The sequence below is a fragment of the Trichomycterus rosablanca genome, chromosome 19, assembly GCF_030014385.1.
Source record: "Trichomycterus rosablanca isolate fTriRos1 chromosome 19, fTriRos1.hap1, whole genome shotgun sequence".
Classification (NCBI taxonomy): Eukaryota; Metazoa; Chordata; class Actinopteri; order Siluriformes; family Trichomycteridae; genus Trichomycterus; species Trichomycterus rosablanca.
The window spans coordinates 21,106,857-21,120,054 of NC_086006.1; the positions used below are offsets into that span (position 1 = coordinate 21,106,857).

At 36.6% G+C, this 13,198-nt stretch overlaps 1 protein-coding gene across 1 annotated transcript in view; it reads left to right on the top strand.

Annotated features, from left to right (window-relative positions):
• Nucleotides 1-12,995, top strand: part of arhgap4a (Rho GTPase activating protein 4a) — a 22,205-nt gene extending 9,210 nt beyond the window's left edge. The window contains exons 5-24 of the mRNA XM_063015843.1: nt 625-687; nt 1,101-1,229; nt 2,911-3,039; nt 3,757-3,978; nt 4,296-4,397; nt 4,840-5,025; nt 5,129-5,213; nt 5,336-5,363; nt 6,053-6,152; nt 6,290-6,350; nt 7,207-7,284; nt 7,775-7,903; nt 8,345-8,450; nt 8,565-8,789; nt 9,538-9,599; nt 10,189-10,357; nt 11,651-11,743; nt 12,106-12,237; nt 12,345-12,408; nt 12,525-12,995. Coding sequence (XP_062871913.1) covers nt 625-687; nt 1,101-1,229; nt 2,911-3,039; nt 3,757-3,978; nt 4,296-4,397; nt 4,840-5,025; nt 5,129-5,213; nt 5,336-5,363; nt 6,053-6,152; nt 6,290-6,350; nt 7,207-7,284; nt 7,775-7,903; nt 8,345-8,450; nt 8,565-8,789; nt 9,538-9,599; nt 10,189-10,357; nt 11,651-11,743; nt 12,106-12,237; nt 12,345-12,408; nt 12,525-12,602 — 2,241 coding nt within the window. The 3' untranslated portion in view covers nt 12,603-12,995. The remainder of the gene's footprint in view (nt 1-624; nt 688-1,100; nt 1,230-2,910; nt 3,040-3,756; nt 3,979-4,295; nt 4,398-4,839; nt 5,026-5,128; nt 5,214-5,335; nt 5,364-6,052; nt 6,153-6,289; nt 6,351-7,206; nt 7,285-7,774; nt 7,904-8,344; nt 8,451-8,564; nt 8,790-9,537; nt 9,600-10,188; nt 10,358-11,650; nt 11,744-12,105; nt 12,238-12,344; nt 12,409-12,524) is intronic.
• The last annotated feature ends 203 nt before the right edge of the window (nt 12,996-13,198 follow it).

Sequence of the window (13,198 nt, forward strand, 5' to 3'; positions counted from 1 at the left end):
CATTGTGGTTAATGATATGTCTCAAAAGTAGCAATTACTTATTAATGAGTGTTTTGAAAATGTATTAAGTAAAATAAAAATTAAGCTATCAGTTTAAAGAAATGCTCAAAGTACTAATCGAATTGAAGGTTTGGACATATTTTTTTTGGGTAAATTTAGATTTACTTTGCTGATAATTAATACAGCTCTACAATGTTGATTATGTAGATTTTTAATGTCTATATCACATCAGATATTGATACAATCACAAATGTTTTACTGTCTCACCATTTCCCTGCTAATTATCATGCCTATATTGTGTCAAATTGAAAGACTGGACATAACATCAAGTTATATAAAACCCACAAACAAGGTCCAAAACTATAATAACAATATTTTGGTTTTTTTTTTTTTTAAATGTGGGAGATATTTCCATGTTATTCTGCATGCACCTGTGGAGTTGTATGTTTAAATAGTGTTCTGCATGTTCTGTAGACATAATACAGATATTTATTATGTTTATATATTATTGACAAATCAATTAAAAGTCAATTCCAGCTAGAGTACCACAGTTATTATTGCTGCTTATAACCCTATAAAGCTTGCTAAACATGTATTTTTCTGTCTGTGTTTATATTTCTTCAGAGTAAAGACATTTGCAACCAGTTACAGGACGGCATGTTGAAGGTGATGGCAGAACTGCAGACTGTAAGTGTGTTTTATTTGTGTCTGGAATAAAAGAATGGATCAGTAAACTAGTAATCAAAAATAATACAGTATATCTATACCGATATAGCTCAATATTTAAAGCAACAATGGCACGTCTCACAACATGATTAACACATAATCTTTGTTGATTTGATTTTTGTGAATTCTGTAGACATAAAAGTATACCTGCTTATCCAAAAACTGCTCATACTCATACTTATTCCAAAAAGAAATGTATGTAATTCAAATTGAGCTAATCTTGTGTTAGGATTGATTCACGTTACATACCACTTGAAGTAATTTTAAGGTTTTAAAGACTTTTTAAAGATATCAATGATAACATGACTTGACAAAGTTACATCAAGTGAAAATTAAGAAGTAATGATGGTATTGTGTGCATTATTGTCTTATAGACACTTAAGACATATTCCCAGTACCACACTGAGTACCTGTCAGCTGAGGGCAAACTGAAAGAAGCTGCCAAACAAGAAGAAAAACAGAAACAGAGTGCAAATAAGAAAATGGAGAGACTTATGGAAAAAGTAAGTGTGATTACTTAAACAACCAACATACACAAAGCTTGTAACAATTATAATCTGTATATAACAGGTTGGGGGAAGCAAACTTTGCCTATCATAGCAGACTATTTTTAAAGAAAATTGTACTTTTACTCAAAGTAATTTCAACTCAAATCTAACACAACACATTCTCCAGGTAACACATTTTCCAAAGTAGAACATTGTAATGGACTGGTGGTATCATGTAATAAGGATCATTTTTAGCAAAAAGATTGTGTACACAGTGCAGAGATCTTAAATCCGACAGTTTAATCCCATTTGCTAAAATGCTTCAGCTGGGAAAGATATTTTATCACAGGAGTCTAAAACACACTACCACTGCAAAACAATTGTGGGTTCTTGATTCTGTATTTGAGGTATCTGAATGCATTCCTCTGAAGTTGCTCAGTTTTTTTTTTTTTTTTTTTCTCCCCCCCCCCCCCTAACCTGGCCTGAGACCACGGGTGCATGTATTTTTGAATGGGTGCAAAAATAATGGATTCCAGGTTCACTTCAAAGTGATCATAATTATTCCCTAACTTCTCCAAAAGATACACCCACACCAGTAATGACGTGTAATGACTGAAATGTTAACTGTACTGGGGGTCTAACATTATAAATTGATATTATAAATGCAAGATATAATTAAATTGAACAGTTGCATTCATTACACCCATGGTTGATGCCTCTATTTGTAACCTTTGTAAAAGTACAGAAATTATTTTGGTTAAGTTGATGAAGAAAATGCACAGCAATTGTTTTTACATTAAAATAACTCTATAAATAGCCACTGTGAGTCATTCCACAAAGTGCTATCTTTTGGAATGATCATTTTGAAATTAGCTACAGCCTACAGAACTTTCCACTCTACCCAATTGATAAGTTATTGTATGTAAATGTATTTTGACACAGCAGATGGGACGGCACGGTAGCTCGGTGGGTAGCACTGTCGCCTCACAGCAAGAAGGTCCTGGGTTTGATCCCCAGGTGGGGCGGTTCAGATTCTTTCTTGCATGTTCTCCCCGTGTCTGAGTGGGTTTCCTCCGGGAGCTCTGGTTTCCTCCCACAGTCCAAAGACATGCAATTGAGGTAAATTGGAGATACAAAATTGTCCAGGACTGTGTTCGATATAAACTTGTGAACTGATGAACCTTGTGTAATGAGTAACTACCGTTCCTGTCATGAATGTAACCAAAGTGTAAAACATGACGTTAAAATTTCAATAAACAAACAAACACAGCTGATGTAGTTAATATTTTCGAAAATGTATTTACAAAATTTACAGTCAAGTTGGTCAACATAAAGAATCCATTAAATTCTTTGAATAGGTGGCTCACGGTTTTTGTTTTTACAAAATGCCCCAATTCTTTTTAAAATAGGGTTTGTACATGAGAGCATTAATATCACAATAATGTTAAAAAGTATGAAATGTGGTATTTGCTGTATTTATATCATCAGTGTGTTCAGCAACTATAAGGACATCCTAACCCTAACCCTTTCTTTGTTTCTGATTATCTAATGTGGCACCATGTGTGTACTATATAAATCAATTTTCCTTTCAAAATGACAGCTTACGGATGTGTGTGGTTAAGTGAGTGTTTGTGTGTGGGAGGGGAATTCGTGGTTTTATTTTTAGTGCATTTTTTGTTTCTTATTTTGTGTGCAGAGACAGTGTAAAGTTCAGGAGACTCAAGTAAAGTCCACCAAAGCACGAAATTACTACCTGCTTGACCTGGAAGCAGCAAATGCCAACTTAAACAAATATTACCTACATGATCTGTCTTCTCTGATTGATGTAAGTAATCTGGTTTGATTTGGGGTTTAGAATGAGACACATTGCTTTCAGAATAAATCTTTCATTTAATCAAAATAACTTAATTTTATCAGAAGACAAGTAATTGATATTAGTTATTAGGGTTTTTTTTTTGCTTTAAGCAATAGATCAATTCAATTATTTTTGGATTTATTGAAAATTTCAAGAAGCGATTTATTGTATTTTGCTTATATGGACTAAGGTAAAATACATTTCATATAAATGATCATCATTTAAATGTGAAATCTTTCTGCCACGCAATCCATACAGTGTATGTTTCTTCTCTTTTACATTATAACATAACACAACTTTGGTTGTGACTTAAGGCACAAGACATTTAATTGTAAAATTGCTATGAATTAAATAATGTAATTATTTACAGGGCAGCACGGTGGCTCAGTGGGTAGCACTGTCGCCTCACAGCAAGAAAGTCCTGGGTTTGATCCCCAGGCGGGGCGGTCTGGGTCCTTTCTGTGTGGAGCTTCCGACAGTCCAAAAACATGCAGTCAGGTTAACTGGAGACACTGAATTGCCCTATAGGTGAATAAGTGTGTGTATATGTGTCTGCCCTGCGATGGACTGGCGCCCCAGGGTCCAGGGTGTTACTGTGTGTCTTGCGCCCATTGAAAAGCTGAGAAATTTCATTTCACTTTGACTTCTTTTTTACTTCAATTCTGATACTGCAAATCTTTTTTCTAGTTTAGTGATACAGGTTTCCACCACTGCTTGTCTCAAGTGCTCCAGTTCTACCTGTCCAGCCGGCTGAGAGCCCATCAGAACCTGGGCTCTGGACTGCAGCAGCTGGACAATACTGTCTCTGGTTTGGATCAGAATCAGGATAGAGACATACTGATGCAGGCTTACAAAGTGGCTTTCTGCATACCTCTCCGATTTCAGTATCAGCCTCATGAGGGTGACCAGGTACTGCTTTGTTATTGGGTGTGATCATTTAGTTTGATATGATCACATAATTGCTTGTCTTTATGTGGTGCATAAACAAATGAGCAAGAACCTTTTACAATGAAGTATAGATTGATTACATATTATTTTGTTTATACACATGGATTCTGGTCTGCTTGCTTTCTAAGATTTTTTAAAGATTTTCTCACATATGGACAGAGGTGCTGCTGCTAAAGCCCACAACTTTACAAAACAATATAACGCCTTGTGTGGGTGAATTGAAGTCTTTTTTTATGTGGGTGTAAGTTCAAATCCTGTGTATATCCTGTTCGATGCAGGTGTGTGAGGTAATTGTAGATTGTGAGACAAAAAGTGAGATCGACACTCGATGCCAGCAGCTACATACCAGACTTAGCACAGTTACAGCTGAAAATGAAGAGGTATGTTCAAATACCCAGTTATAATAAAGCACAAAATACAAATGATTATTACAATATAACTGATTATAGATATTGCACAGTTGCATAAATAGTTACACATATACTGTATGTATGTGTACATTTGCTGAAAATGTTTGTGAACCCCTTGGATTTAACAATGTGTAATATGTGTAAAATGTGTACTAAAATGTGTACTAATCTTCATCTAAGTCATAAGCCTATCTCTGGCATCTGTGAGGTCATCTGTATGGATGGGGCAGTTGGCACGTCTTTATAGCATGGCACAGCTCAGAAAAAGCATGTGCTTGCCACACCCTTTTGATTTGCTGTTGAATGATAAAGGAGAACAAAATAGCAAGTGGGAATCTAGGTTAAGGAGAAAATAGGGTATGTAGCTGTATGTATGTATGATATTGCACGCATAATCACTTTTCTGTTGTAGTTCAGTAATACACTGCAGGCTTGTCACTCTGCCCTGCTTGGCTGGATTGCAGAGGATGTATTTGGGTCAGCCCCCGATCACACACCCAGTCAGTCACCAGAAACTCCCAGTGAAAACTCAATCAATAAGGTTCATCAAATAAAACGTCGATCAAGTCTGCAAGACTCAGAGACTGCATATTTTTCGGTAAATAATGAAATTCGTTAAGTACCTGTCATGTCTCTTCTAAATACCTGCAGCACTAAGAAACTGCTTTTGTATTTAATATGGGTTTTGATGTCTTCCATAGAACATTAAAGACCATCTCCTTACTGGTTCTTTAATATCAAAACTACAGGCAAAGCATGATCTACTAAAAGCTGCCATACAGAAAAGTAAAATCAGCTTTAAATAATTATATAACAATCATAATTAAATGATGTTTATTAATAATTAAATACATAATTTAATACCAATAAATACCAAATTGCTTTTTTAAATGCCTGCCTGTAATCAGCTGGAACTGTTGATGGTCAAGATCAAAGGTAAGAAATGAAAACCTATTTTCAGTATAAGCATGGCATAAAAATTCAATAAATTAAAAGACATGCATAAAACGAATAAACTGAATTGTCCAGATAAGCAAGACAGCATTTACAAATAAGGTTTGTAAGGAATACAGTCTAGACATGTACAAAAACTACTACATACTACAACACGTGTACCTATAGTGTAAGTAGATTTATGAAATGGTTTGCATTTAAAAATAAATGTTTGATATAATGTTTGCCTGTGGCATACAATAGCACTTAGTTTTTAGACTGTACCCATTATAGCTGGCAGTAAAAATCCGTTGGGAGTATTCTGCAAGTTGGCCAACACACCTTAAACTTGTATCTGTGTGATTTATAAATAACACATCACAGCTAAAGCAAGTTAGGGGTTATTATTGAGTTCCCATCAGTTAAATCATGTTGTAACCCAACTTTATGTCATACAGACTAGCAGTAGGTTTCAAGATCAACAATATGATATTACTTCATTTGCAGTGTACATTTAACAAATAAAGCAAAATATAGCTTTACAGAAATTAGTTGTAAATCCTTTTTTTTTTGGGGGGGGGGGCTTGAATATTGCAACTGTCTGTAAAACGAATTCATAATGCATTTTAAAAAGTTGTATGGTTTGAAGAAGCCTTCTGCCTGCATAATAATTACAGTTACATTTATTGCAGCATGAGGCGTACAAAGAGGTCTTTTCGTCAAAGAAAGAGTCAACCCTGTGCTCAGAGTGACTATAAGCCTTTCTCTGGAGACATGCTTTCCTACATCCAGGTATTCTCTCTTTTTTCATGCCCTTTCTCTCTAGCTTATTCTCTTTTTCACTGTCTGGTTGTGAAATGGACATTCAGTTGAAGTCAAACGTTTACAGTGTTGGCCTATTTAAAAACTCTCTGGGTTCTCTTCTGCAGGCATCTGGAGAGCCGATCCCATTGGTGGTGGAGAGCTGCATTAGATTTATTAACTTTCGAGGTAATCCCTTTCATATGAACAATTTGAGTAAAGAGTAAAAAAAGCCCTAAAATATTTCTATAGCTTTATACCTATAAATATACCTATATAAGTATTAGCCCCCTTTTTTTATTTTTGGATATTTGTCACACTAAATTTAATTTAAAAACTTAAAACAAATACACATGATGTTTCAGTCTGAAACCAATAACCTTGACAAATATGCAAAAATAGATGAATTCTAGAGGGCATAAATAATTTTTTTCTGCCATTGTATTTATAAATAGGCACTTTGGAAATCTGGTAACATTAAATCAGTTCAAATCTGTTCATGTGAATACTGTAATCTTGATTTGAGTCATTGTAATTTTGGTAATGTATTTATGCGAGCTAAATGTATTAATGTATTTGTTTTTACTTTAAAGGACAAAGATGACTACCTTTTTCTTATCAAAAGCTACCTAAAAAGCAGAACATTCACTACATTGGATGTGTCTTAATCTGCTTAAAACACTACTAAATAGAATGTTAAATTAATACACTATCAATGCTATAATTTTTAGTCTGACACACTATCTAGTCTAGTACATGATCTGTGTGGGGTGGGGGTTGGGGGCGCAAGCCCGGAGATGAATTGGCGCCCTGCTCAGGATATTCCAGTCTGCCCATTGTTTACCGGTGGAACCGGACCTGCGCGACTTTGACCAGAATAAAGCAGTTGATGAAAATGGAAAATGGAAATGGTAAAATTGGATGTAATTTGGAGTTGAATGTAAAGTTTTTGTCAGGTGGCCAGGAAAAATGTTTTGGTTTGTTATGAACTGAAAGATTTGCTTTCTCTATGTCACTTTCTACCTCTGTTTCTTTTTTTGCCAAGGCCTGCATCATGAGGGCATCTTTCGAATTTCAGGATCTCAGCTTGAGGTCAATCGTCTGAGAGACGTGTTTGAGAAAGGTATGTGTGATCACCCTGATGAGCACTCTTTTTCACTGTAAGCAGGCCTATGCACAGACTATTTAAGGGATACATATAAATGTTTAGCAACTTTACTGTTACAATCCCCTAGTATTATTGTAAAGCAGTGGATAACTTTAATATATAAAATTATAAAAGCTTTACATGCACTTGTAATTGACTGGTATGTCTCGGTACAGTAGGTCTTGGAATTTTCAAGATTTTTAACTTTTCTTTTACGTCTCAAGAATATACTGTAAAAACATGTTTAGTGATTAAAAAATATTTAAAAGTAATAAAACTGTTGCTGTGGTTTGTGGAAACAGCTCTGCTTAAAACTTATGACTGCACTCAAGGTCTTTGTGCCATGAGAAACAAAGTCATACAGCCAAGATAACTAAAGGACAAGGGCTTTCCATAGGTTCTATCTCTGTGTGTGTCTCTCTATAGGTCATTAATAATGAGGTTAGCTTTCTGCATGTGTGTGTAGGTGACGACCCCCTGGAAGGTGAAGTTTGTGATATGGATTCAGTGGCTTGTGTACTTAAGCTCTATTTCAGAGGAATGGAAAACCCTCTTTTTCCCAAGGACAGCTTTGACAAACTGATGGAGTGTGGACGTAAGACTTTTTCTCCTCCTAAAAAAATTAGGAAATGGGGAACTGGGTGGTGCAGTGGTCCAATATGCTACCACACCATTGCTGAGATTCGAGATTATGATCTCAGCTATGCCAGCCACCTGTCTGGGCATCCAACAGAGACAATATATCCCATATATAATGGGAGATTAAACCAGGGTTTTTGTTATCTGCATTTGCATACCACTATGACACCCCTATACGCGATACGTGTGTGAGCCCTCATTGCTGGTCGTTCAATTAAAAGTGGCTGTTATTATTAATCTACACATAAAAATCATTCATTATAATTTCCAAGGCTTTTAGCCAGTTTTGATTACTAATCAATAAACAGTTGATGATAGTGAACTTACATTTGTGGCCTGCTGTATATACAGTTAGTGTAAATTAAATAACATATAACCTTTTCATACTTTTCTCTAGGAATCGAGGATGAGGCTGAGAAAGTAGCACAGTTAAAGGCAGTCATACTTTCATACCCTTCCCCGGTCATTGTTGTGATGAGATACCTTTTTGCATTTCTTCACCAGTGAGTAATCAAACACTGACCTGGACAATTTGTCTAAGTGAGCAGTTGAAAACACTTGTGTGCATGTTCAAGGTGATTTAAAAAATGTTTGTGCGTGCGTGTGTGCACGCGCAGCATTTCTCAGTACAGTGATGAGAACATGATGCAGCCCTACAACGTGGCTGTGTGTTTTGGACCCAGTCTGATAAGAGCACCCGAGGATGCAGATGCTGCAGCCATGCAGCACATCAATGCTCTTGTCAAAACAATCATCATCCAGCAGGAGAACATCTTCCCCAGCCAAACTGAGTTAGAGGGACCAGTGTATGAAACCTGCATGACACTAGAGACAGAGGATATGTAAGAATACCACACATTACACACACTTGCTCAAACAGTGTATCAGCTTTTCAAACTTAATATGATTTGTACTATCTGTGTAAAAATTGTGAATCAGCTGGTAGAATGTTTCTCAACTAGAAATATTTCTTTGTGAGGTTTACCATTTTTGAACTGTCCACAAAACAAAGTAAAAGGAGCATTTAAAACAAATCTGGGACCCAGTTATAGAAATGCAGAGATCTGGAGAAGGAAACTTGACCTCAGAGCATCAAATAGTACAAGCAGAAAGTAAAAACTGTAAATGTTTTATTAAATGTTCATAACTAAAACTTTTTGTTATGAATCTAAGGCCACACTCCATAGATCAGGCCTTTCCTCTAAGCCTTTCTGTGCGGAGTTTGCATGTTCTCCCCGTGTATGCGTGGGTTTCCTCCGGGAGCTACGGTTTCCTCCCACAGTCCAAAAACATGCAGTAAAGTTAAATGGAGACACTGAATTGCCCCGTAGGTGAATGGGTGTGTTTGTGTGTGTGTCTGCCCTGCAATGGACTGGAGCTAATGGTGGTGTTAATGGGATAGGCTCCAGCATCCCCCGCGACCCTAATTGGATAAGCGGTTAAGATATATATATCATGTAATTTGGGATGCAGCAGTAAATACTGATTGGCCACTTTCATCATCCAATACCTACAGAGTCCACAAATATGGTATATGTGTACCTAATTACCTGGCAACCTATCCTGAACATTGTTTTATTGTGTCTGCAGTGAGGCTGCAATTGAGGAGTCAGAGGTGGAATCAGAAGTTTCTCCAAACAAAGTCAAAGAGGGTAAGCGTCGAGGAATCACACTTCACCAGGCACCAAAAAAAATTTATCAGGTATTATTTGAAGTAAAACATGTAAGATTTTGAAGACAAATCTGACATCAGTGTACAGTCTCGGAGCCAAGACCAGTTTCAAGAACTGCAACTTTCTTAGGAATACTCTAAGATGCAACGTTCTTGCCTAAGTGTCATGTAATTTGTAAAATGTGCTTGTCTGTTAACAGTGTTTACAGAGCATATTTCAAATCAATTGCTCTTTTTTTTTGGGTTGCTGTTGCCACAACAGGTAATGCTCAGGGCATCATTGACAATTTGCATATTTGTCTTGGCATCATTATTGCTAAATGATCTCTCAACATTTTGTAGCAAAAAACGCTGCCATCTAGACATCATCATTTTCATGCAATTTAGAATAAGCATAAAAGTCAAAATTCCAATATTGTTTTGTATTGTTTTTAATTAAATTCATATAAAAATACAATTCACTGATTTCTGTTATTAGGTTTGTACTGTGCATTCAAAACAAAATCAGGACCTCAGACTTTTGGACTGTAGTGTATTTTACTGTTAATGAATGTGCATTGGCTGTGCAGAGCTGGAAGGAGTGGCCTTATTTGACTACACAGCACGTTCAGCATCTGAGCTGTCCTTCAGACAGGGTGGCCGCCTCCGACTATACAGCAGAGCCTCCTCTGATTGGTGGAAGGGGGAAATGAATGGTGTTAAGGGTCTGATTCCAAGTAATTACATCAGTGTGCCAAGGTAAGTCATAACACAGGTCCTTCCTCATCTATTCCATCAGGGCCAGATCTCAGTTCATGTACATCAGTTCTCCATTATTTTCTTCTTTATTTTTCTTAACTGTCACTGATGAGCCCAGTAGAAGGAAGTAGGTAGGTGCTTGACTTCCTACTTGTCACACAAATGCCATACAAAAGGGGAAAAAACAAGTAATTGAACACTACCGTTTTTGTTGTTTAAAAGGTAGACATTTGCTGATGCAGAAGCAACAAGATTATTTTCACTGAAGGTAAAAAATGTGATGGGGAACTCGGTATGTTTAAATTGGTAAAACTGAGCAACATGCAAAAACAATCATTTGTAATCTTGAGAAAGTAAAACTGATTTAACAGCATAAATAGGTAAACATTTAACCATATTGCTTTAAAAAGCTAATTATTCTTGCTGTAAAAGTCTTGAAGCTAAATACAAAGACTTGTAATTGCTAGCTACAGTTTTGCAACAATGTACTTAAGTGTTTTAATACTTCTCTCCTTTATCAATTAAATTCCTTGAACATATATTTGTTTTTGCTTCTAATTACATATTATAGTTTATATTTATAATTTTGGTTACATTCATGACAGGACATGATATAAAGGCTACATTTTAAGTTTAATTTTAAACACTGTCATGGGCAAATTTTGTTTCTCCAATTCTCCTGACTGCATGTTTTTGGACTGGGAGGAAATCAGAACTCTCAAAGGAAACCTTCAAATACACAAGGAAAACATGCCACACAGAAAGGACCCAAACTGCTCCACCTGGAAATCAAACCTGGGCCAATCATGCTGTGAAGCGACAGTGCTACCCAACAAGCCACCGTGCCACCCCAAGGGGAACAGATACCAAAATAGTAATGCCAGCATTGATAGACCAGTGCATCTGTAAACAAAAAGGACTGTCCTTTAGTCAACCATGTAACATCTGTTGTTTTTCTTAACACAAAACTGCTAGCACTAGAAAGCATCGATACTTTAATAACAGTACCACACCATTTATCTAAATTTGTGGTTTACTTTTAGTGAAATGGGGAAAAAGCAAGTTTTTATGCTAAAAATGTCCACCCTCATTTTAGTAAAACTGACAAAGGTAAAGTATGTGTGGGACACCTAAAAAGTTAAAAAAACACTAACATGACAGAAAACAACCATGCTCACACCTTGCAAGGTTAATGTCAATCATAATACCTGTCATAATATCACTTTTCCCTATTTGACCTGTTGCACTAACCCCTCTCATCTCTTTCACTGTTTTTCATCCTTCATCATGCAGTGTGGATGGAGGGCAGGATTACAAAGACACAGACAAAAGCAGCACTGGAGAAACCCAGGCTGAGGAACAGATTGCCAGGCCCGACCACACACGGTAATATACTGTGCACATTTATTTCAAATGATAACATTGTTTACTTGTAAAGTGTACGGATTTACATAAAAATGGCATATGGTAAAGTCGCAAGTGTGGAAAGGGTGGTTGGGAGTTGTATGGGGATGGGGGGGCTAAAATCCAGTATAAATAGAGTAATTAAAGATAAGACAGATAAGATAAGATAATAATTGGCTTTATTTACCTCTGGGTAAACAGCATTTAGGAAGAGATGAATATGAGATGAACACCCAGATATATTTGGGTGCTTTAGCAGCAGGTAAAAGTAAATAAACTAGACTAATGGTTAATGGTTGAAATGCATCTACTAGATCTCTATCTCCATATTATTTATTTTCCAGGCCCAAAGAGTTTAGTGAGAAGCCTGTGGTCAGTGTCACCCAAGCAGTTGGGTCAAAGATTGCCTTGCAGATACCTCAAGGAAAACATATCCTGCCAGCCATTTCTCCAAGGGCTTTACGAAAACCAATGGAGTATGCAACACATTTTGAATCCTGTCCTCTTTCACTGTATGGTCTTTCAATAATGCACACAGGCAAAGTGCCAAATAATTTTTCTAACAATTTTGCTCTTCTACCAGCCCCCAGACACGAAGGTCTACAGAAGACAATGAAAAAGAAGAGACCAAAATAACTGTGGACAAGGTTGGAAAATTTTCATTTATAATTTGTTCTTTGCTGCATTGCAAAAAGCTCTATAATTTGGATGCTGTGTACTAACTAATACTGTATATGACAATAAGAATAATGTTCCCTCACAGGAGGTGTGTGTTCAGATGGACTCTGTCTTCAAGGAGCTTCACATTCGGCAGCAACACTTGACTCACAAGGACTCTTGACTCTTCACTCTTCATCCTCTGGGCTGTCTTCCACTGAGAACCTCTGTTCCTCTGTTTCATTCCCACAAAGTCATCAGAAAAGAGGAATAGCAGCACGAGGAGGGAAAGTTTTAATCCTGCAGAACAGATAAACTGAGAAATGGAGAAGTGTTAATAGGTTAAAGTAAAAATCTAATTGTTAAAAAATGCCAAAACTATGTAGACACATTCTGACAAAGATTCGGCACTGCTGAGATTTAAACCCAGATCTCAGTGGTGCTACTGGCTACTGTGCTGGTGGAATGAACTTTCCATGATCTAAGTCTCTTGCTATCACTTTTCACTTATTTTGGGTGATTTCAAAATATTGCCTATTTTAAATCATATAAATGTTAATAAACTGGGCTGATGGTTTTTGTAGTTTTCTTTGACCATCATTTTTGGAACCATGTAAGATTTCTGAGTGGGTGAGTTCTTGTTTATTGTTCTAGTTTGTATATGCTTATAGTTTCAATAGGAAATATTCAACCCCCAAATAAAATAAGGACTAAACTGGCAGTATGGTGGTGCAGTGGGTATTGGAACCCAGATTGAGAGCCAGCCCTTTTTGTCCAACA